The sequence below is a fragment of the Mytilus californianus genome, unplaced genomic scaffold (genome assembly GCF_021869535.1).
Source record: "Mytilus californianus isolate M0D057914Y unplaced genomic scaffold, xbMytCali1.0.p SCAF_7, whole genome shotgun sequence".
Lineage (NCBI taxonomy): Eukaryota > Metazoa > Mollusca > Bivalvia > Mytilida > Mytilidae > Mytilus > Mytilus californianus.
The window spans coordinates 89,343,508-89,368,550 of record NW_026262723.1 but is presented as its reverse complement, the minus strand read 5'-3'; the positions used below and the strand labels follow the sequence as shown (position 1 = coordinate 89,368,550).

The 25,043-nt window shown below is 33.0% G+C and overlaps 1 protein-coding gene across 6 annotated transcripts in view; it reads right to left on the bottom strand.

The window, feature by feature from the left end:
* Positions 1–13,024: 13,024 nt before the first annotated feature.
* The window catches only part of LOC127710283 (uncharacterized), a 28,405-nt gene continuing 16,386 nt past the window's right edge, over positions 13,025–25,043 (bottom strand). For 5 of the 6 annotated variants that reach the window (XM_052216069.1, XM_052216065.1, XM_052216070.1 and 2 more), the window contains exons 3-8: positions 20,507–20,808; positions 19,885–19,941; positions 17,359–17,508; positions 15,680–16,348; positions 14,251–14,383; positions 13,025–13,754 (exon numbers count right to left, since the gene is read on the bottom strand). In XM_052216069.1, coding sequence (XP_052072029.1) covers positions 14,274–14,383; positions 15,680–16,348; positions 17,359–17,508; positions 19,885–19,941; positions 20,507–20,808 — 1,288 coding nt within the window. In that variant the 3' untranslated portion in view covers positions 13,025–13,754; positions 14,251–14,273. The remainder of the gene's footprint in view (positions 13,755–14,250; positions 14,384–15,679; positions 16,349–17,358; positions 17,509–19,884; positions 19,942–20,506; positions 20,809–25,043) is intronic. The other variant, XM_052216071.1, reaches the window with a different exon arrangement.

Sequence of the window (25,043 nt, the reverse complement as noted above, 5' to 3'; positions counted from 1 at the left end):
CTCACTTGTATGACAGTCATATGGAATTCCACATGATACACAGCTCCCTTTATAATTATGTCGATGGTAATACTTTGTCTTTTGTGAGGAACTTCTAAAATATAAGCTCAGTAGATATGGAGTACGGACAAACATATTACATAGGATAGACTCATTCCTAATGCAGAAGACATATCAAATGTAATGCGTAGTTGTAAATGGTGAAATTAATGGTTGCAATTCAAGCCGTGAACATCACCAGTGCTCTCTGGAGTCCCACAAGGCACCATATTGGGACCAACATTATTTCTGGTACACATCAACGACAACTCTGAAAATATTTCATTCGATATCAGACCATTTGCGGTGACTGCGTTTGCTACAGAGAAAGCAACCATCAAAGATTGAAAAAATTAACAGGAAGACATGGACAGACTAGGAAATTGGACTACAATTTAGGTAATGAGATTCCCATCAGCCTTATATAATATAATGACACTTAGCAGGAAGAGGAACAATGTAAAGTTTGATAACATCCTAAAAGACATCAAACTACTATTTCTACCATCAATGAAATATCTTGGCGTGAACAAGTAACCTACACTAAGGGAAACACATTGAATGAATCTGCTATAATTCATACAGAACACTCCATTGATGAGTCTTACAGTTTGTAGACGAAAAGCGCATCCGCCGTACCAAATTATAAGCCTGGTATCTTTGATGTGATTTTCCAACCATTCGGCAGATGTCACTGCTGATGGACGTTTCGTCACAGAGGGCATCATCAGCCAAGTAGTCAGCACATGAAACCTCATTGTTATGTTCCTTTTCAGTAAATTTACTGTTTATAAAATGTTAAAATACTAAAAAAAAACGCTAAAAGATTTTCTACCCCCAGGTATAGATGGCCTCAACCGTATTTGACACAACTTTTTGGAATTTTCGGTTGTTAATGCTCTTCAAATTCGTAAAATTTGATTTGACTTTGCAACTGGGTTTATTTGAGTGCCAGTGTTGAGTCTAATGTAGACGAAACACTCCACTGGTGAGTCTTACAGTTTATAGACTAAAAGCGCATCAGCCGTACCAAATTATAAACCTGGTATCTTAGATGTGTTTTACAACCTCTGGGTAGATGTCACTGCTGATGGACGTTTCGTCACAGAGGGCATTACCAGCCAAGTAATCAACAATTTTTTGCTGACATTAAACATCATTGTAATGTTCATTTTCAGTAAATTTACTGTGTATAAAATGTTAAAATACTACAAAACGCTGAAAGTTTTTCTACTCCAGGTATAGATTGCCTCAACCGTATTTGGCATAATATTTTGGAATTTTCGGTTGGTAATGCTCTTCAACTTCGTAATATTTGATTGGGCTTTGCAACTGGATTTATTTGAGTTCCAATGATGAGTCTAATGTAGAAGAAACGCTCCACTGATGAGTCTTACAGTATGTAGACGAAAAGCGCATCCGCCGTACCAAATTATAAGCCTGGTATCTTTGATATGTTTTTAGGTGTCTTCCTCCATCTTGGATTTCGAAATAGCAGACAACAATTATTCTAGATCTTTCATGAAATGTGCAAATTTCGAGAGTAGTATGTAATTCACGTGTAAGACTTTTCTTGTTAATATAGAAAATTATGTGTTTTATCATATTTACGGCTGTATTTCACAAAAAACAGAATGTTATTGTTTGATTCATTTTTTTTCAAACTTTGCCACATAAGGGGAGATAACTCAGATAAAGTAATTTTTACAATAGAATGTGTTGTGAATTTACCTCTTTTATTATGTAACAAGAAAACGAGTCCGGTGACCCCATTTTTTCTTTTTCTTAACTGAAAGCATATTGTTAGAGCCATCTTTAAAAATCTATGGTGCAGTTTTCTTTTTATCAAACAAAATTGGGTTTTCCATGCATAATCTATACAAAATCTGACAATTTTGCACAATCTGCAGCGTGAAAAAAAGCCCGGTGACCCATTCTTTTTATTATATTTTTGAAAAAATGCATGATATAAACTACATTTTTACAAATGAGCTGCGTCGGATAGAAATCGACCTTATGCAAGAGCACGTAAACATGTACAAAATGTACATGTTTAAGAATTTAATTGATTTTAGAACATTCAAACACGAAATAAAAGAGGCATTTTGGTCTGTTTTGCAGGGTTCTTATAACAAATCAATTTTCAAAAAGTTACATACTTTCCATAGAGATTTTTTTCAACCCGAAATAGGTTAACAGATGTATTGATATTCATTTCCATAAGGTCGATTTTTATCCGACGCAGCTCAAATTATTAAAATATTCTATGGATTTTAATTTAGACCTCACATCTACCTTAACAACCACTGGGTCGATGTCACTGCTGTTGGACGTTTCGTCACTAAGGGCATTACCAGCCAAGTAGTAAGCACTTTTTTGCTGTTTGCTGACATGAAACATCATTGATGTGTTCATTTGCAGTAAATTTACTGTTTATAAAAATGTTAAAATACTACAAAACGCTGAAAGGTTTTCTACCCCAAGGTATAGATTACCTCAACCTATTTGGTACAATCTTTTGGCATTTTCGGTTGTTAATGCTCTTCAACTTCTTAATATTTGATTTGACTTTGCAACTGGTTTATTTGAGTGCCAATAATGAGTCAAATGTACACGAAACACTCCACTGGTGAGTCTTAAAGTATGAAAACGAAAAGCGCACCGCCGTACCAAATTATGAGCCTGGTATATTTGATGTGTTTTTACAACCATTGGGTCGATGCCAATGCTGATGGACGTTCCGTCACAGAGGGCATCACCAGCCAAGTAGTCAGCACATGAAACCTCATTGTTGTGTTCATTTTCAATAAATTCAATGTTTAAAAAATGTTAAAATACTACAAAACGCTGAAAGGTTTTCTACCCCCAGGTATAGATTGCCTCAACCGTATTTGGCACATTTTTTTGGAATTTTCGGTTGTTAATGCTCTTAAAATTCGTAATATTTGACATGGCTTTGCAACTGGGTTTATTTTAGTGCCAATAATGATTCAAATGTACACGAAACACTCCACTGGTGAGTCTTACAGTATGAAGACGAAAAGCGCACCCACCGTATCAAATTATAAGCCTGGTATATTTGATGTGTTTTACAACCATTGGGTCGATGTCAATGCTGATGGACGTTTCGTCACAGAGGGCATCACTAGTCAAGAAGCCAGCACCTTTGTACTGACATGAAACATCATTGATATGTTCATTTTCAGTAAACTGACTGTTCATAAAATGTACAAATACTAAAAAAACGCTAAAAGGTTTTCTAGCCCCAGGTGTAGATTGCCTTAACCTTATTTGGCACAACTTTTATGGAATTTTCGGTTGGTAATGCTCTTCAACTTCGTAATATTTGATTTTGGCTTAGTCTTAGTTAAGTGCCAATGATGAGTCTAATGTAGACGAAACGCGTGTTTGGTGTACCCAATTAGGATTGGATAAACAAATTAAGACTTGCCCATCCAGTTTCAATCAATTTATACGATTGTGAAAACCAAGCGAGATAGCACTCTTCTACCAGAAAACATTAGCAGAACCCTATATTTATACGTTTATAGTCCAATGATACCTCTTAGTCGCTAACGAGGTATCTGCCAAATAACCTTTGCTATCTTTTCATACTAAAGTAACATTTATGCATTACATGTATAAACCCAAAAAAGCTGTAAACATGTGTAGTTTAATATACAATATAAAAATAAAGATATGTGGCATTACCAACGAGACAACTATCCACCAGAGACCAAATGACGTAGAAGTTAACAACTATAGGTTACCGAAGTGTTGTTTTCATATTTTGAACCTTAAACGGAATTAGAAAATTTGCATTTATATTTATCAGTAATCTCAGTTTGTTGCAAAGTGGAATTAGGTAGTCTTAGTTAATTGGAATTCCAATAAACAGTAAGGATAAGCGAACCTCATTAATCACAATACCAGTAATTCTAGTATGAAAAACCACTATAATGAAACAAATTCACATCTCCTGATTAAATGAACCATTGGAACAAAGCGTTAAGAAAGCCATGTGTACGACAACTTGCAATCGTACAGAAAAAAAACTAAAATAAGGAAAATGTTAGGAAAAACTAAAAAAAAGTATTCTTCATCAATTTGATTTGTTATTTTCTTAAAAAGTTCGTTTAAATAATATATGGGGTGAGTTTGATTTTTGTCATTCCTATATTAATCTATCATTCAAGATGTAAATGACGAAGAAATGCATGCGATTAATATGTGCTTTTATCGCGTGATAAAATCATTGCTCCTATTTTGCTGGAAAAATTAGTCAGAATGGATACTGGGACTCGTTTAGCGGATGTGTATTTTTTTTTCATTGTATTTTGAATTTGCGTTATAGTATCAATGTCCGTATACTAATTATTTTTAAATCACCCTGTCGGATAAGCACGTGCCTTCTCGTAGTGGGAAAGAAAAGATATGTATATGTGTCTTTAAGCAGTGTATCAGAAAGAAAATGAAATTGATATATGTTTAGGGACTATGTGTTTTTCTGTTTGATAAATACTGGACGTAGAATAATCTAAGAAACATGATATGGTACAACTAGGATAATTTTCCAGGCATGTAACTGTAAATCAAAATATTGTCCTATGAAATATTGTCCCTCAAGACACATTGTCCCCCAAGACAATATTCCATGACTTAGAATCATGAAATTGTATTCCCGTCTGTGAAATAATGTCCAGAAAGGGACAAATTCCCATATGAAATTTTGTCCATATCCATACAATATTTCATAGATGGATAGTATGAAATTTTGTCTTATTAAAGGGAGGTTATCCAAGGTTATATGTTGTGTATATTGAGACAATATTTCATAGATGGAATGTCATGAAATTTTGTCTCATGAAAGGGAGGTGATAAACATTTAGTACTTTGGATAATGATATCATTAAAGTGTTTTATTTGATTGATAATAACAAACAAACTTGCAAAATCAATTTATGTTTATATATAAACATACTTTTCATGAAAAATATTTTTTAAAAATTCAGAAATGCTTACAATTTCACGGCAGAGTATTTCTCAGTGAAGACATAGTAAGATTACGAAATATTTTCATGGACAGTTTTTCACAGTGAAATATGTCAAGGACAGTATTTCATAGTGAAATATTGTCCAGAAGGAGCTGACAAAATTTCATGGACAAGGACACTATTTCATAATAAAATACTGTCCTGGACAGTATTTCATTATGAATTAGTGTCCAGGGACAATATCACATATGAAATTTTGTCCGTCGGACAATATTTCATGGGGGAAATTATTTTATGTTACACGACACTGCAGTCTATGTTATTTATAGCTAATAAGGGTGTAATTGATTATTACTGATGTCGGGAAAAAATGTTACCCTTTATTTCAAACCATTTTATCCGATGAAATAAAATTAAACAAAAAAAAACATGTTTGATGCATATCCCATCCGGACTACTCCCTTGAAATCCAATATTAGCCGCTTTAGTAATCTTTCATCTTCATTCAATATCGCGTTACGTCCAGTTTAGAAATATTTCTATGGGTGGACACTTTTTAAGAAAGTGCCCATTGAAATATCCAAAAGGCAGGGCAAAACGTCTGGATGAATGAAGATGAACATTAGAAACTCACTCTCTATTTCTAACAATAATGGAGCGATTGAACAAAAGATTTACGTCAAAGGTGTGTTTAATTGATGCTATGAATCGCAACATGAGGCTTAAATTCCTTTGACTCAACAAACCACTATTAAAAACATAAACGGTACCAACTTTACTGCACCAGATGCGCATTTCGACATTAATGTCCCTTCAGTGATGTTCGAGGCCTAAATATTTGAAAATCCAAAACCTTATACAAACGTTGAAGAGTTGATTAAACCAAAAAGGACCTAAAGTAAAGCCAAATCCGGACAACGAATAAGAGCTTTGCATGACGGAGATATATTCACAAAATTTAAAGCAATTCCCAAAATTTTGAAACAACACATTATCCGTACTTTCATGCCAGTACCGAATTACTGGATACTGGGCTGGTGATACCCGCATGTACTAACAGTCCACCAGCAAAGGTATCGACAAAGTGTTAACTATGAAGCTATTTTATATACATAGATATAAAGTGTTGTTCACTTCAATAAAAATCAATATATATATATCCGAAATAACTTTGATATAGATGTTATATCAAATAGTTCACAACAGATATTTAACATTGCCATTAAAGCGGGAGGTTTGGCTAGCCACAAAACCAGGTTCAATCCACCATTTTTTTCTTAAAATGTCCTGTACCGTCAGGAAAATGGCTATTGTTATCTTATAGTTCGTTTCTGTGTGTGTTGCATTTTAGTGTTTCTGTTGTGTCTTTGTTCTCTTATATTTGATGAGTTTCCCTCAGTTTTAGTTTGTAACCCGGATTTGTTTTTTCTCAATCGATTTATGAATTTCGGACATCGGTATACTACTGTTGCCTTTACTTGAGACAACTTTTCGATTCTCATATCGACCGTATGGCAAGTCCGTTAAAAAGTACTCTTACCACGGAGAGGATCCAATCCAACGAAATAAGTCTTACAGACCATTGAAGAATGATGTTATGGCTTACTCAAAGACTATTTTGTTAATCGATTACTTCAACTTGCGACCATGACACAAATTCTCAAGAACAACTTCAATTGCAATACTTCGTCAAAGCAAAGCAAAGATAGAATTTCCGTTTGCATTCACATTAAACAAACAATGCTACTTAAGTCAATGAATGGCGAGCTGTTAGTGAATAGGTTGAGTCGCGATTGCTTTAATAAAGGCGAATATAGCTATGATATAAAGAAGCACTGAATATCAAGTCACCTATAAGAAACAATTCCTGTATTGACAGGCACTTTGAACCCACAGTAGTTCGCCGATAGTTCTGTTCCTGACACTCTAATACATATCTTTGTTGAGGTAACGATTACCCACGAGTTTGATAAATCTGTCTTGCTGTGTAAAATTTTAGACTTGCAAAAGCAAAATGAAAAACTTAATGATTTTGATAAACAAATAACATTTAAAATCAACCGAATTTAGCTAAATGATCGTTTAGCCCGTGTTTAGGCGGAAAAGAGTGTGTCACTTATCATTCAAGTAAAATTTAACAAGATAGCACTCAGATTCCATTGAAACGGTTAGCTCACCGTCACAAAATAAAGAAATCGGGGTTGTTTCGGGTAATTTCAAAATGTGAAACTAAAAAAAATAAGTATAAGCTCTTGCAAATGAAACATACACCCGTTTGAATCCAGTAACAGCCCGCATCACAACCATTAGTAATATCTTTATTAAAGAAAGATACTCATTTGGATATGTAGTATGAAAAGCAAGGTGCTTATGTTAAACTCATATGAATAAACTCGTCATAGATACCAGGATTAAAATTGTGTACACCAGACGCGCGTGTCGTCTACAAAAGACTCATCAGTGACGCTTAAATAAAAAAAAGTTTAAAAAGCAAAAAAAAAGTACGAAAAACGACATAAACTCGCTGTATTTGATTGTCAAATAAAATGAAAATAACAGGCGAGTAAGCATGAAGTAATTACTTGTACAACAGCCGCGATTCAGACAGTAGATCAACATGTGAGCCTTCGAATAGGCCACACAAACACTTCAAGCAAAAATACCAGATCTGATGTTACCTGAATACGACCGAAATCGATTACATGTATCTTGGGTTATGTTAACAATACAACAGAAAGTCGCGAAATCAACGAATGTACAAGCAAAAGATACAAACAATATTTTCATTTGTTTGATGTGTTTGAGCTATTGATTTTGCCATTTGATAAGGGACATTCCGTTTTGTATTTTCCTTGAAGATCGATATTTTTGTTATTTTACTTTGTTCCACCGGTTTCCTGAGGGTAATATGTAACCCTAAATCCCTTGAATTAAAAGGATTCACACGCAGAAGTAGACGTATTAGTCGTTTGTTTTTTTATCCGGATCGATAAATATTGTTGTTTGTTCTTTTGTTGAAGGTGGTGTTTATAGCGGACCCTAGCAAGATCTATGATGTATGGCTTTTACATTTCCGATATGTATTTTTTTCGTTGACATAAACCGACCAGAGTCATGAAATTGAAATTACAGAAATGCTGTTATCTCTCCACGAACATTTAAACCGTGATTAGAATGACAAAATACTTAACTTATCAGCTGTGATTAACCATATCAAGAACATCAAATCTTGTGGTCATGATTGTTTATTTTATAATTACATTAGATATGGTGCAAAATGACTTATTTAAAACAGAAACAGATTCATCTGAGTTAATCCTCGGTTTATTTTCGTGGTGTTAGTTTTGTGCATTGTTTTGTTTTATGTGTTATGTTTTATTTTTGGCCATGGCGTTGTCCGTTTTCATTGGTCTTATGATTTTCGATTGTACCCTTGATATTTTCTCTCCTTCCAAAATACATTTACATCACATTTTTAATTTGTGTATACAATTTACGTATATTCCAAAAGACTGTAGGGGGTATAACACTTCTACTTTATAAAGGTAGTAACACACCGGAAACGGATACAAACTCATGCAGAGGAATTTCGTCAGTTCCTAGTATTCGATAAGATGATTGACTTGATACTAACCTAGTTTGTTGCATACTGACTTTCCAAATTTTCAACGAGTAGCTTCCCAAGAGCTCCTATGTATTTAGATTTATCATCCAATCTTCAAGCACATAGCAATGAGCGGAACAGTTGTAAGTGTTTTATTGGACAACACAAAAAGTTTTATGAGGAATCACACATTAAAGGTTCTGAATATGGTGCAACCAGAAACTATGGCGATTACTGGATAATATGTACACAGATGTATCAAGTGATATTCTATCTGTTTGAAAACGTTCTAAATGGTTAAAACTTAACCGTGCTATTCGTGAAGGCAGTACTTTGTCTGCCAAGTTATACATCATTTTTATCAACAATTTGATAAATGAACGTGAATCTAACATAAAAGGGACATTCGATTATGACACTATCTTATTTCTCCTGTTCACGATGATGACAATCACACATCCGTCCAGGAAATGATATCAGTCAATTAACCCTACAGCGAGTCGTGGGACTTCCCACTTTCGCCCGCCAAAAGAGAACTTCTTTAAAATTTCGGCAAAAAAAATGACTCCATCACATATATTCTTATATAATAGTTCTATTATAATCGATATAAGTGCAATGCATGTTGGATTTATGCTCAATCCATCGATCAACATTGGATGAACAATAGATCGGACATTAAAAGCGTGTATGACATCAAGAGCTACCATTGCGTATGTCATTCGTTCCAGCATTCATTCCCCTGTACTCAGTCATGTAGTGCAAGGATATATTATTTGTCAAGTATGCTACATATAGGCCATTTACGGATGTCAGCGTTAAAACAAGCTGTCTTAATAAATACATTATTACGTTGGAACAGACGCATCACTATATAAGTAAAAACAATATCACCAAAGATACCATGTTTATAATTCTGTACGCTAGGCGAGCGTATTTTTAAAAACAGTAAAATTGAGAATGGAAATGGGGAATGTGTCAAAGAGACAACAACCCGACCATAGAGCAGACAACAGGCATATTATGTAGTTTCTTTGCGTTGTTTGGTGCACAACGGAAACACAGATATTCATCTATGTGACAATGTTTTACCTTATTCACTGAGCCGTACAGTCACACTATCACATCTTGTGACAACTTAATCCTGCACTCGCAAGGAATTCTGAAGTGCAAGTTACTATGCATACACCCGATCAATTTTTGTGTTTTTCTCTGTACCTTAGCGGATGAAGATTTGTGTTATGCAAAAGCGATTTCGATTCGAATTGGACTATGAGCAGAAATCGAATTCTCAGTTTTGTGAGTTTTAAATGTCATATACAGGCTAGGAGAAGTACTAAACAAGGCAAGATTCAATCCATCCAAAAAAATGCTAACTCGAATTTTTTGAAAATTTAATTACAGCAATTAATTTTAGTAAAACGTTTTGTTTTAAGTGCATATTTACGTTTGCCTCCATACTTTGATCATTCGTATTTCTTATTTTATCTTACATAAAAGCCTAGCAGAAATGAAATTTTTAATTCACACTTCAATTATTACTAACGTTGGTATTGAAGACAACATTCCTATCTCGTGAATCTGAAAATGCGAGGTTTGTATATGATCCATGTGGCCATGTTTTTACAGGAGACCTCAAATTAGCACCCATAAGTATTGTCGTTTGATAGAATTTATAGATTTTTTCTTTTGGCTGCAATACTTTTTGGCTCTGAACGTTCCTTCTGAAGCCTGTTTTAGCAATGTTCACTTCACACAACATTTAACTTTTGTTATAAACCCCCGTTACCTTAATATAATAATCCCATATAACCATTGCCTGAAACCAACACAACATCTTTCATGAGAATCAGAAAACATTTCCAATGTGCAAAACAGCAGCCGAAATGAATATAGGATTATTTTATCGTGAAGTGCGAAAACATAAAACAGCAATAATCACCCGCAACTTGTTTGACATACGATGGAAATACAGTTTCTAATAACGATTGAGGAATACACTCAATGGATTTAAAATACAAAGAAGTGATTAAAGCCATTTGTTTTAGCGTGATAAAAGGTACATTCGTTGGAGATACAGTATGCCATCAAATAAATGTGTCTCTTTTATGGCAGGTTTGTTTTTTCACTTTTATAAATTGCACATTATGGGCCGCTGAAATTTCATTTGAATCATCGAAACTCAACTTGACAGACATTTTCATCAATATCTGCATAAATTCAGATAAGCTCTTCTCTCTGAATAATTCCATCTTTTTCGTAGTGTCCTATATATCTGCGACATTTTTCGTTAATACTGTATCATTTTGTATTATTTATCAAAATCCGTATAATTTTTGCTTTGTTTTCTCTTATTACAAAATAAGAGTACAATGCTTTCTTATATGTTATATCACGTTCTTCTACATCTGATTTATTCGAACCCCGATAAGTGATGTGCAGACAAAACGCGCGTCTCACAAAAATACTCCAAGTTAAATTCAAAAAGGGTGAAGTCCATAAAACCTGAAAACCCAAACGATTAACTGCATTGCACAACGGATCGACTGGGAAATGTCTGCTATATTCCTGACTTGGTACTGCCATTTTACCAACACAATGGTGGTTTAATCTGGTTTTATAGCTAGCTAATCCCCCCACTTGTATGACAGTTAGTTATAGTATTGACAAAATTATGTGAGCAATCCAAACAGACATAATTGGTTGACGTGACAATTGGAATCCATCAGCCAAAATTGATCAAACACACTACATAGATATATACAGCACGACTGACTTAAAACAATCCAAACAAACATACAATTTAAACCGAAGAAGACGCCAACAGAAAGGTTTGTGTAGTAAATAGTACAGAAAAAGTAATAACGTATAGACACACTTTCCAGATAAAGTACCAAATTATAATCCTAGTATTTTTGGTAAATTTTGACCACTGGGTCGATGCCATTACTGGTCCGGGTTGTTTGTGCCCGTGGTATCACCAGTCCAGTTGTTAGCACTTTTGTTTTTACACGAAATATTATTGATATGTTTATTTTGTGTAAATTTACTGTTAATAAATTGTTGAATTATTCGAAATATTACGTATGTTTTACCCCCAGGCATATATTGCATACTGCGCAACTTTTTGTATTTCCAGTTGATTATAATGCTCTTCAACTTCGTATGTAGACGAAATGTGCGTCTGGCAAACAAAATTAGGTATAAGCTTGGTATCTTTGATGAGTTTTTCAACCAATGGGTCGATGCCACTGCTGGTGGACGTTTCGTACTCGTTGGTATCCCCGTCCCGGTAGTCAGCACTCATGTGTTGACATGAAATATTATTGATATGTTTATTTTCTCTGAGTTTACTGTTTATAAAATGTTAAACAATTGAAGCACTAATGTGTTTCTATCACATAGCATACATTGCCTTAACCGTATTTCGCACAACTTTTCGGAATTTTCGGTTTTAATACACTACCTTTTCGTATTTGATTTTACATTCCACTTGTTTTGATTCAAGCGCCGCTAATGAGTCTTATTTAGGGAAAACTGTAGCATTTATTATGCCATAGGCGACAATGCTAACATTTTCTAATAAAAACCTGGACAAAACAGTTATGTGTGGTATTAGTATTTTATTATTCTGTTTTAGAAATTGAAGTCAAATAGTATCATGACCATCTTCCAACGGAGCTTGTTTATGTTGTCCATGCCCACCATCATTTTACATCAAATTTATGAAATATTGGAAGTCTTTTCGAATAATTCTCAAGAAAATATTTCAATGGGTTTCAAAATTTATATTGTAAATATACACACAGCAGTTATTCATGGATAAATAAAAAAATATATTGTACCCTTACATCCAATCACAGCGCTCCTAAGTTGACTTCCTTCACCTTTCCTTGGGTACACAAAAAGCCAACCTAAAGCTGGGAAAATGTAATACTACTTTTTTCCCTATAGACAAATCTGATAAAACTTTTCTGTACTTTGTCGACATATTACACTAGAGGTAGAAAGATTTAATATGTAACACATTTAAAGAGAGGTGGTTAACAAATGTGCAGTTAAAAGATGGGTGTTGATTGTATGTTGACCAAAATGAAAATGTATGTTATATGGGCATCAGAACGCTTTTAAAGTACCAACACTGCATAGGAAATGACATGTAAATACTACAGAATATAAACGACGGACGAGTATTATGATAAAGGGCTATTAAAACTTCATTAAAAATGAAACATTTAAAAAAACATAATGGAAAACAAATTACCATGCTATTTTCTACATCATGACTTGCATATCAACAAAATAAAAAGAGATAAAAAAAATACGTGAGTTATTTGTAACATTTGATAAAAAAAAATCGAATGTGAAACAGAGCAAATAAATACGAGAGTTTTAATATTTTATTTGTATATTATGACAAAGGTAATAAATAATGATATATAGGAGTATTACAAATTTTGATTTTCATTCTTATAACAAATATAGATATGTTTTTATTGTACCCATGTACAAAAATAATGCTGACGACAGTTTATTATAATGTGCACATGGCTGCTTTCGTTGTTTTAGTAAGAACGACAGTTTGCATAATATAAAGGATTTCAATTTAAAAAAAAATGCGTCCAATTGAAAATTAACCTTCAAATGTCCATGGACTATTTCAAACAATGCTCACTCCTACGGAGTGTTCGATTATTTATATATCAACGGTGAAATGAAACACTAGAAAATACAACTAAGGCAACAAAAGATTATACATATATAATAGTTACATATGGCACTTAATCAATGATATTGATGGCAATATGATATGTTAAAAGCTGTAGATGAAATCCTGAGGTTACTGATTATTAATTGATTTAAAAAATAGGCTTATATTTCACCGGGCCTCGATTGGAATCTTGAATCAATATATGTATAACATGTAAAAACGATTCTTTGGTGAACATATTGCGTTGTGTATTTCCAATTGCAGTACCCGTATAGTATTATGTATACAATATTACTGAACGATTATAGTACGCCGTTTGTCCTTCAGATCATTTGGTGCTTATAGCACATGCACTCTTTCCGTTTGGCTAACACTTTAACTCCAGCCATATAATGATCAACATAGTCTGAAATAAAACAAAATAAAAAAGATTTTAACATTAACTGTGAATCACCTGATATAAGTTGTGCATTTTTTGTGTTGGGATTATGTCTGAAGACTACGACTACGAGTCTCGCACAGTCGGAAATATATGTATATAGTCTGAAGATTTAAAAAATGTAAATGTTAGAATACATTTTGTTTTGTCTCATTTTTCCATCAATGACATAGTCTTGCAAAAACGAGTTATCGTTCAGTTGTATATTTTGAATACTGTTAATTTAATACATTCATTAAATTCGACATACGCTAACAATAGAAACACATAAATGACAATTTTGTCTCGTTTTAAAATCAATTTTTATCACTAAAAACAAGTTTAAAACATGTATACAATGAAAGTCTGAATTATTTGTTCGGATTAGGTATATCGTTTGTAAATGCTGCTGTTTTCAACTTTTTTTAATACTATAAAAAGATCATAACACCAAAGTCAAAGTTAACAAATTATTTTTTTTTACCTCCATGATCACCAAGATTTTTTTCATGTATCGAAAGGTAGCGGTGACTGTCGTCTGCTGTCTGCAAAAACTGGTTCCTCCTCATCAGACACATAATTGTTTAGGAAGTCGAATGCTGCAGACACTTGCTTTCCTGTAATGTTAAAAGACGGGAAAATCCTTTACAAATATACTATAAATAGAATTTTAAAACTTAAATATTAGCTGTGGTTAGATGACGCAGTTAACAATAAGTAACGTCATAAGTAGATTTGACAGATATTTTATTTCTAAATTAGACAAATTCAAGGAACAATGTTGTGCAAGATTTAACTTCGCCCAAAATTATATTTTTTTAGGCAAGTAAATATCACCGTGTGAATATCATTTACGCGCGTAAAGCCTACCAAATTATATACAATATAATGCATCATGTATGTGTCTGATAGTGAACGTCTCATTTCAAAGTACTAAAATATAATTAAAGCACATCCTGTGGTTTAAGATTAAAAATTCATGTGTATGATGTTAGCTGGACAAAGAGTTTCTAAGAAAAAATCAATACTGTCTTTGTTTTTTTTTAGCCTTTTGCATATATCACACAAACTTCAGGATATCTGAAATGATATTCAACTTTTCATTAATTTCAATTGGCACTCTTTATCTCTTAAAATACTGCTTTCCAACAGGATATTTGATAACTGCAAATTTACACGTTTTTGCATGGCTTCTTTAGCTAAATACATTAAAATTCTATGAATCTATAAGATTTTGTACAAAACTGAAGAAGAAAATGTCAAATGAAAAGAGAAGTTATTTCAAAGTAATCAAATTATAACATAATATACTTTATGGACACACAAAATTACATCTTCCAACCATAAGAACGACCAAAGTTCCAAAACACACATTTCAGAATCAGTTTACTAATGTTTAATACGATGAATACAAATTCCTTCTTTTTTTGTTCGAGTTCTTTTTACAATTTCTTTATTTTCTTGCATATATATGACCTATGAGAGTTGTTTGTGAAGTGAACTCGCAAAAATCGTCTTTAAGTTTTGGATGTTCCTAATGGTGGCTTGTTGAGAAAAGTGCACTTTCAACAGCGTGAACTTTATGTTTTACTTTGATCTCGGACCAATACTTATTTATGTATTAGTCCAAACTTTGATTTTAAACCCTGTTATCTTATTTAATAATCCCATAAAGCTGTTGACTGAAATGTGATAAAATATATAGTGACTAGGTCATCTTAAGATATTGAGTCATTGACCGCGGTACATTGCTGTACTAAAATATAAATGTATCATTCTTTCATCAAACAAAATCTGCTTAAAATATGCTATTGTTTGATGACATTTTTTTTACACATATGACATATCTTAATAAAATAGATAAGTATTTTGTTTGAATATTTTGATCTAGACGACAAGATGTTACAACATACCATCTGTGTTACTTTCACGCTTCTCCAAACGTTTATGAACATGTCCGCCATCTCTTCTTTCATTTTCTATGTAGGCCGAATTTGTATATCCGCCTGTTTTATTTTCAGTCGGTTTGTTAGGATGACTCTCTATTTTATTTGGATAATTTCCGACATATTGATAACGTTTTACTTCGATATCGTCTGTACCATCGTCATTTATATCACTCGGGAGGTCCAACTTCAATTCGTCATTAACTGGCCACTTTTTTGAAATTGGTTCTGGATCTGAAGTCCTCCCTTGTATAGCTCTAATTTTGGCACTGTCTGTTGCACATTCCGACAGCTCTGTGTCATGAATGTCTATTGTTGCAGTTTGTTCTGAAATTTCTTTCGGTGGTCTCTGTTCTTTTGTCTGAAGTATATATGGTTGTTTTTGCTGCCTATGAACATCAGCAGATGTCGCCCTGTCGGAGCCTGAAGGTCTATCTAACCTTTCTATACTTCTATTTCTTCTATTTTCCATCGGTGACCCTCGTCTTTTTTCTTTCCTTTTTCGCTTTGTTCCTGTCAAATCACTATGTGTTCTTTTTACTTTCTTCCCACGACGTCGGTCATCAGTGGTGTCTCTGTAAGGATCGTAAATGTACTCATGACCCTCTGGATATTCCACTAGCATTGCACGTGAATCTGAAAATATTATATTTTTAAACGTTTATTGTTTGTTTTAACTGTAAAGTGACACAAAGTGTGATAACTATTTTGTATTTGTTAGATAGATTGTTGATTTATAATGACAATGGAATCATTTGTTTTGTGTAAAGTTGATGATAATCGAACTTTCTCGAAACTCTGCGTTCTTACTCCTTTAAAACAAATGAAGATTAACCATGTATTAATGAAGCATATTATGTTATCACATCTTTAAAAGTTCGTCACATAAATTGTTGTTATACATATAACATAAAACAATTTTTGAAAATGTTTATAATGTACTCGCTGCAAACTTAATATGCAATCACCAGGGTTGCGTTCAATATCGTAGCGGCTACATAGGGCTACGTAGATTTATGACTATTGAACGTGTAGCTAGCCTAGCTGCTACATAGATATTGATAGCAGTTAGGCTAGCTACTCGTTCAATAGTCATAAATCTACGTAGCACTACGTAGCCGCTACGATATTGAACGCAACCCTGTTTAGAAGTCAGTGTTTTGGTACTGACATGATTTATAACATACCTTTCTGAAATTGTCCATTCATAAATTTAGAATTTATTAAGTAACTAACACCCTCAGGCAAATTTGACCTTAGATTGATTTGGCTATTATTTTAAGGTCCCTTTTGGTCATATAGTTCTTCGCGTGTTTCGGAACTTATACATCCTTGACTTTCAATTTTTGACTTTGAGCTTTCCTGGTGAAGGCAAATTTAGAACAGCGTTTCAGATGCATAACATTTATAAAGTACTAGTATTATTTAATTTTTGTCAATGAAAAATCACTTAAACCAATACAATAAATCATCATAACATTAAACACAAATGAAGAGGTAAAACAAAGCAAAAAATGTTTCCCACTTTGCAAATCAATCTTAATTCGATTTTTTTTTTTTCGATTTTGTATCGACGACTCAGTCTCTTTTTATTCCTGTCTACAACAATATATTGATTAAGTTTACAATTTTTGTTATGAACCAACCTCTACTGCTATTTGATGGATATGGAGGATAACCACCATACATATTGAGGTAGCTGTTACTTCGTGGCAAGGCATATGGCTCATAATAATTATAAGGATTACTATGGTATAGATGCATATTTCCACTTGTATAAACTGGATGACCTCTACCTGTAAAATACGAATTTCAATTTGTTGGTTTATCCGGTTTTTTTCTTTCTTGTCTTAATTGTTATGAATGTATTAAAATTTCAAAAGCAAGACTGTTTTACAATGACAACATATTCCACTTCTGGTTCCTTTATTTTGATGAAATATCAAGTAAGAATTGGTAAATTTTTGGTAAATATATTATTTGAACTTCATGATAATAAGATTAGAAAAGGTATTCAAATAAGCGAATTAAAAGTTTGGAAAAGCTTTGTTAAAAATTAATAGGACGATCATTAAACAATAAATGCCCAAAACTAAACTAGTGATTTTCAATAACTTAAGATAAGACATGTTAGTCTCCCATTGTTCCCTCTCTTGATGTGTTTCTTGTGATGCATTGTACGCCATGAATTGCGCCAATTTAAAAAAAATAATACTGTATTTCATTTGCGCCACAGGGTTGTATTTCATTTTGCCAAAATTAAATACTGCTTTTGCGCCAATTTACAGGTAAAATATGACGGAAACGTTTGAATACAAGTTGTATTCTGAATACGAGGTTCGTATAAGAAAGATTGAAGAGTATCCTTCTATTTGGTAAGTGCATTCATACTCATTTCTCATACAAAACTGAGAGTCACTTAAAAGAATAAAATTGCATAGTGTTAACATGTTCGATGTGATAAAATGGACATATTTCCTTTAGGATATCTTATGTTTATAATAAATAATTGAAAAACAGAGACAAACGTATAGATGTACCAACAAAAGTTGCAAAGCCAGAATCACAACAGATTTGGACAGCAAAATCATAATAAAAACATTGCATGATACAGTCAACCACGATTTAAACCAGCAAATTGTGTACGATCTCAGCACTGAAACATGTTTAACATTTGTCATTTCTGGGTTTTTTATAGCTTACTATGCGGTATGGGTTTTTGCTCATTTTTTTTGGCGCAAATGAAATGCTAATTAGCGCAAAAGCAAAGTACCAGTTTCATGTTAGTGAAGAACTTGAACTTTTTAACATTATACTTGGGAGTTAACTAATTTTTTTTAATTTCCTATTTAATCTCTCTACATAGACAACATGGATATCTGTTGATCCTTTAATGAAGACTCGGATCTCTACCTGCGTAAATCTATTGTGGTCTTCGAAACAAATTAATATCTTAGTGATAAATTCATTTCACCAGACAGTCTGAACGTCAACAACAGTATTTAAGTGCAGTCCCCACTAAGTCGGATACATGATTGATTGATAGTTGTTGGCTTAATGTCCATTGGCAAATATGTTGTGTATATTCTGAACGAAGAGTTGGATACAAGTGAAATTATATTCACTATATTAGACTATCTGTCTGTCAGTCTGTTCGTGCAGGTAAATAAATAGAAATTAATACATATGATTTGAAACACATCAAGAATAGATGACAGTAATCAATTATAGAAAATAGATGTACAATGATTTACTAGAACTTTTTAGCTTTATAAAAAAACAGGGATAACTTATTGCATACAGAGGCGGTATTAGGGCCTCCCTTATGGAGCTTCATTTGTGGTTAATCCAGACTGTTTACCGGTTCCATTCCAAATTTGTCTAGTTCTGTATTGGTTTGTATCCTTATAATATGCATATAAGTATGTGTAGCAGGCACCGAATTCGAAATAAAACATGTTTAATGTATTGAATGTAGCGTTCATACAAGGAGATAAGGGGGTACTTGTTAATGAGAATGCACCGTACACACCAAATCTAAACTTCAATGTGACTTATTACCAACACTAAGTGACAATCAGACTACTGAATACACTTTGTTTAGTCAATATATGACTCTTCTGACACAATTCTGTATGAGTGAACCATTTAATATCTCCTAGTAATAAAGGCGTAAATATTCTCAATAGGTTTTAATACCACTTCGTGATATAAATGTACTTAAATTACCTTGAAATAATTTGTTTATATATTTATTACAAACAAATGTAAATAATTGCGCATTAATTTATGTACTTCTTCCACTCAAATGACCATATCACCTGCATATTGTATCTTAAGTGCCTTTACAACCCCAAAGCTAACAATTATATTCTACTATAAAGATGTAGGCATATATATCAATGTAAAAGAGAGCTCATCTTGGTTCGATGTGTCTGAACAATCATTATATTTATGTCTTTGACATGCGGTTAACTTTGTTATTAATACAATTCAAAAGAAAGTTATAAACTAAACAACAAAATTACTATTTGTGCAACCTTTTAAAAATATAATGTTGAACTAAATTTTATACAAATCAAATCTCAATTTTGTGTCTTGGAATAATATCACCCTAGCTATACACAGCAAAAAAAACCAAAACAAACAAAAAACAAAACTACAAATTTTACCGAGCATTTCCAAGTCTGTACCATAGCTTTTGGATCGATATGTAATATATCTTATGTCTGTACAAAGAGTGATTAATGAAATTACTGTTCTCAGTATGAAAAACTTATTGAATTTTTGGTTTAGATGTTTTTCAAATAAAAGGGAAACCAGATTTAACATATATGTATACATATATATGTATATGTCTGCCTATGTGTAGAAACATATCTACTCTAACATCGTTAGGTTGATTTTCTAGGCACTTTATAAATATATATGCATATAGAAATAACGATGCACTTCAAGTAAAAGTTTAATTTACGCAATTGAATATACTCTTATAAGTTTTGCCAATAATAAAATAAATTCTTATAAATAATCTTTATATCCATCCATAAATATCTTCAGTACTACTTTTAACTTATTTGTGAGATAATAAGACAAAATCTACATTAAGTATATCAGATAATAAGATTAACGCTACTATATGTTAGATAGTATAAAAGTAAATCCATAATGCGATTATGATGACCAAATAAGACTCTTACAATCTTCAATTAAAACTTATCTTTAATTTTAAAAGTCAATGCACGAAACACTTGAGTATTTCATGCCCTAAAACGACTTTACATGAACACTTACTCTGATGAAGTCGTTCTTCCGACGTTGTTCTCTGCAGAGAAGAACTTCTTTTCCCGTGTCGGTCTCTTTCTCTGTCTCTATCTCTATCCCCATAGTGATAGTTATTTGGAGGTGGTACAGCGTACATGCTTGGAGCACCTCCCATCCATAGTCCGTTACTTCCTACTTTCGGAAGTCTGTTTTCAGTGCTTCTGGGATCCACCCGTGGATCTACGCCATTTAGGGTGCTATGTTTGCTAGAATCATTTCCCGATTGAAGAGGTTGAAAACGTCTATTATTTTTCTTTGACTCTTTTTTTCGTCTAAAAAGAAAACAAAAAGACACTGAACTTTGTTCAATCTAAGCTTCTGTGTTTTGTTTCGTGTATTCTGGTGTTTTTTATTTTGCAACTGTTTAGTCGTAACTTTTTATTATGTTATTATCTACTGCCGTTTGCAAACTCAAATCACTCTCACATTACAAAAAATCGTATATGCATGGAGAGAGCTTTATACAACAAGTGTCAGCATTCAGTGAACCATCTAGTATGATTATAAGTAATAATTTTATCAATTCCATAAAAAGATGACTTGATAAGTCTACTTAAATTGTTGAACTTTTTTTCAACTCTTCTTCTTTCACACAAGAATATATAGTCGTTACTTGCATTCTTTTTTTCGACGAAAACCTAGCTCATTGTCCAATGTAAATCTCGGCTACACCTGACATATTTGATTACATACCCAAAGAAGATACTACCTATCTTTTTTAAATCACAGCCACAGTCGGGGATCACATTGTTAGAAATTAATGGTTAAAATATATTCAACGTGGCACAAAATCAAAAATGGGAAAGAGCATTTGGGGAATATAAACGTTAAACCATTTTATGAATGTCTAGTTAATGATATATATATATATATATATATATTGTGTTACAACTCTAGATAAAGCCGACGAGGAAAGGCATTACATCGGCCACCGATAGCTTTATTTTTATGTAGCTTAGGTTGTCGAGTGGTCTAGGGCGCTGGACACGGTGCAGGCGGTGTTGCCACGATTTCACAGACGCAAGGATTCGAATCCCGCTGAGGGAAGAAAAAAAATTTGAAGATCTAACATTGTTGGGCTAAATTTGAGACGATATATATATATATATATATATGTACAATATTCCTTGTTTAACATTGAAAGTTTGGTAACTTTTACTTTAGATATATCCTCCGGCATTCAAAAAAAGAATCAAGCTTGTTTCTAAAACGATTTAAAAGACTTATAAGTACTAAGGTAATAAGGTTTCGGTTTGTTTGAAATTCTCGCTATTAAAGAAATATTAATGTGTTCATTTTTACATTTCGGTCCTTTTCTTCTCGGATATTTATGCCCATGTTGAAAACGTATACTTCGCTGGTTTCAACCCTGCCGAAGTACTAACATTTAAAGAAATTGGAACCATCATCGACTTCAAGATAGTGATAATCCCATAGTGCGAATACAGGAGAGTAAGTCCAACTTCATTTTTTTTTGCGTGTCCAATAATTACTGCTGTGGCGATAGACGGCTTCGACCATTTAGAGCAAATGATAAAAAATTACATCTTTTTACCACATGGACACATTTCTAAGGAGAGGGCAATTTCCCCTGAATTTATTTTAAACCAGGTTCATTTTTAAAAAGTCTTTTAATCTTTACTAAAAGTCATAGTATCACAGCCAAATGTGTGTACTTTACAGTTCTAACAATATATTGGCTTATTTCTAAACAGATCATCAAATTGTAAACTCCGGAAGAATGCCCGACCGCAATTTGAGAGATTTTGGCATATTTTGATTATGTTTATCACAAAAATGTTTAAGAAAGACATCGTAAACGAAAACTAAAAATTATGTTGGAAATTTACTGTCGGATACATTAATTAATTTCGGTTAGCTATGACCTACGATGCAAAAGGAGTAGGTCCAGTAAGACCCCTTTTTGGCCCCAAAATATAGCAGTTTTACAAAATTGCTAAACTGTAAACTTTAAGCTATTTATTGGAAAGTAGAATACTTCTGCTACATAAATATGGGCAGTTTTTGACCATACAATGCATATATATCGGGTACTAGCATCATTAAGTCATGCTAAATTACGGAAATCTTCACAATTTTAGCATTTGAGTTAAATTTTAGACGGTTTCCGTCTTAAATGGAAGTGGCCGCATTTGTGTTCGTTCTTAATATTTAAATGCAAGTTGTATTTGATGATAATACATAACATATATAAAGGTTGAGAGTGAACACGGATGCGGCCACTTTCATTTTTGACAAAAACCATCTGAAAAGTGACATATTATGGCATATTTGATAGATTTTTCATATCTAAGCTTGAATCTGAGCGTCTTTAATAATAAAATCAGTTCAAATCTGTCACATAAACTAATTGAATCGACTGAAGTAGACACTTAATTGTTTAAAAAGTGACCAAAATCTTTCATCAGATGAACCTGAAATTTGAGGCCAAAATCGGCCCTTACCGGACCTACTCCTTTTACCAAAACATGTAAAATTTGCAATTTTGTATCAAAATGCCTTCAACAGCTACATAAAGCGCCGAATAAGTTTATGATATATGCTCTATAGTATTCAATTTCCAATAGGATCCAGCCATTTATAAAAGGGGGGTTCCTAACCCAGGATAAAGGGGGAGGGTTCCAACTATATGCCCCCATTCAAATGCATTGATCGTCAAAAAAGGGGGATCCAACCCCCGGAACCCCCCCCCCCCCCCCCCCTGGATCCGCCACTGTTGACGCTTGAGTGAAACAAACACAGGAAAATTAGATCTACTCCTTAAATAGGGTTAACCAATGCAAAAAGCATTTTATTATTGTAACGCCGAACTCTCTGGTCTCTATTCTATTTATATCTCAAATCAAACTACACTCTTCGTGACACTTACTTCCAATACGGACTACGAATAAAGGGTATTTTTTATCTTTCATTCCAAAGAAGTATATTGGTAAACCGAAATCATATATAGTATACACCGAGATGTCTCTATTGTTTTGTAATAATGACATTCATTCGTGTAAACCATTTAAATAAATTGGTTAAATTTTCATATAGTTTTATCAATCTACATTTATATAAATATTAATGCCGAGTTTAGTAATTTAACATGACAGATCCTGACAAAACAATTCATGGTCATTCATAATCGTGAATAATCTATCCAACATATACCAATTTGTCTTCAGCAAGTTTACATAAATAGTTAAAAATGTTTACAACATGATGAAGCCAGAGGCTCTCTGAACACAATTGTTCATCATTTTACGCGAAAATAAAACAAGACACGGATTGAAAAAGTTGAAAAAGACGATCAAATTATTGACATATATAAACGTGTGTGTAAAATAAGACTTCAAATACTTTATTAAAGGAGTCTAATTATGTCACTGTTGTTAAGCTGGACGCCATTTTGGTGTTGATTTCAAGCCTTTATGCATCTGCAGTAAAATCTGCATTAGTTACTCAAGTTTTACATTATCTTTATATGACAGCTTATGGTTACCACTAATATAATTATATTGCTTTTGTGTCATGAAGGAAAGTACACACAAAAACATCAGATAGAGCATGTTTAAGTATAGAAGTCGTAAACAATTTAAGTATATTGAATTATTCATGCAAAATATTGATTATGAAGTATAGTCAAAATATTCAGATGTAAAATGAAATAGATGTCTTGACAATAAAGTCGAGATTGATTTCAACATTACGTGACTTGCAACATTAGTTATTGTAAAACAATATTGTAATATTATAAGAGCTTAATATGAATTGTAGTTTGGGTCGTCAAAATATTTCGCTATGTCATTCTAGATCGATCGTTATAGAAATTAAAAAAAATATTGTGTTACTGACTTCCTAGTGACTACAAATTGTGCATATATAGGTCACTGCTATCAAAATAATATCATCCAAATAAAATGAATACGTTAATGATGGTAGGCTTATTGATAAACTTAAGTAGTGGTGTATATAGGATTATGTCAGTGTAAATTTAAAATGCTGCAGACTGATAAAACTAGAGTCTGTAATGAGAATTTAGGGTCATCTGGATTCTTACTGCATAATACTGATTGTGTCCCAATTTAAAGGATGTGGTGCTTAGCAATTCAAAGGGAACTTATGGTATGGATTTTGTTGCTAACCGAACCTCGTCATTTCATTTGGACTTTCTGGTGGATAGATGTCGCATTGGCAATCACACCACATTTCCTTATTTTTACTTTAATATACTTAAAACCCCTATCAAAAGGCATATGAAATATCTTCCGTCTAAAAGAGCACAGAACGTCATTATAACTCCTTATTAGGTTATACCCTTCTAGGACAGAAAGAAAAAAGTTGTTTGTGTAAGACAGCTTCATCCGGATGATACGAGTTTTCATGTAATACTGACTATAAAAATGTACGAATTTACAATGTCACTTGCAACACAATACCTTGAAGTAAACCCCTTTCGGAATCATATTTCATATAAAGTTAGGACTTCCTAGTATAAGAGTGG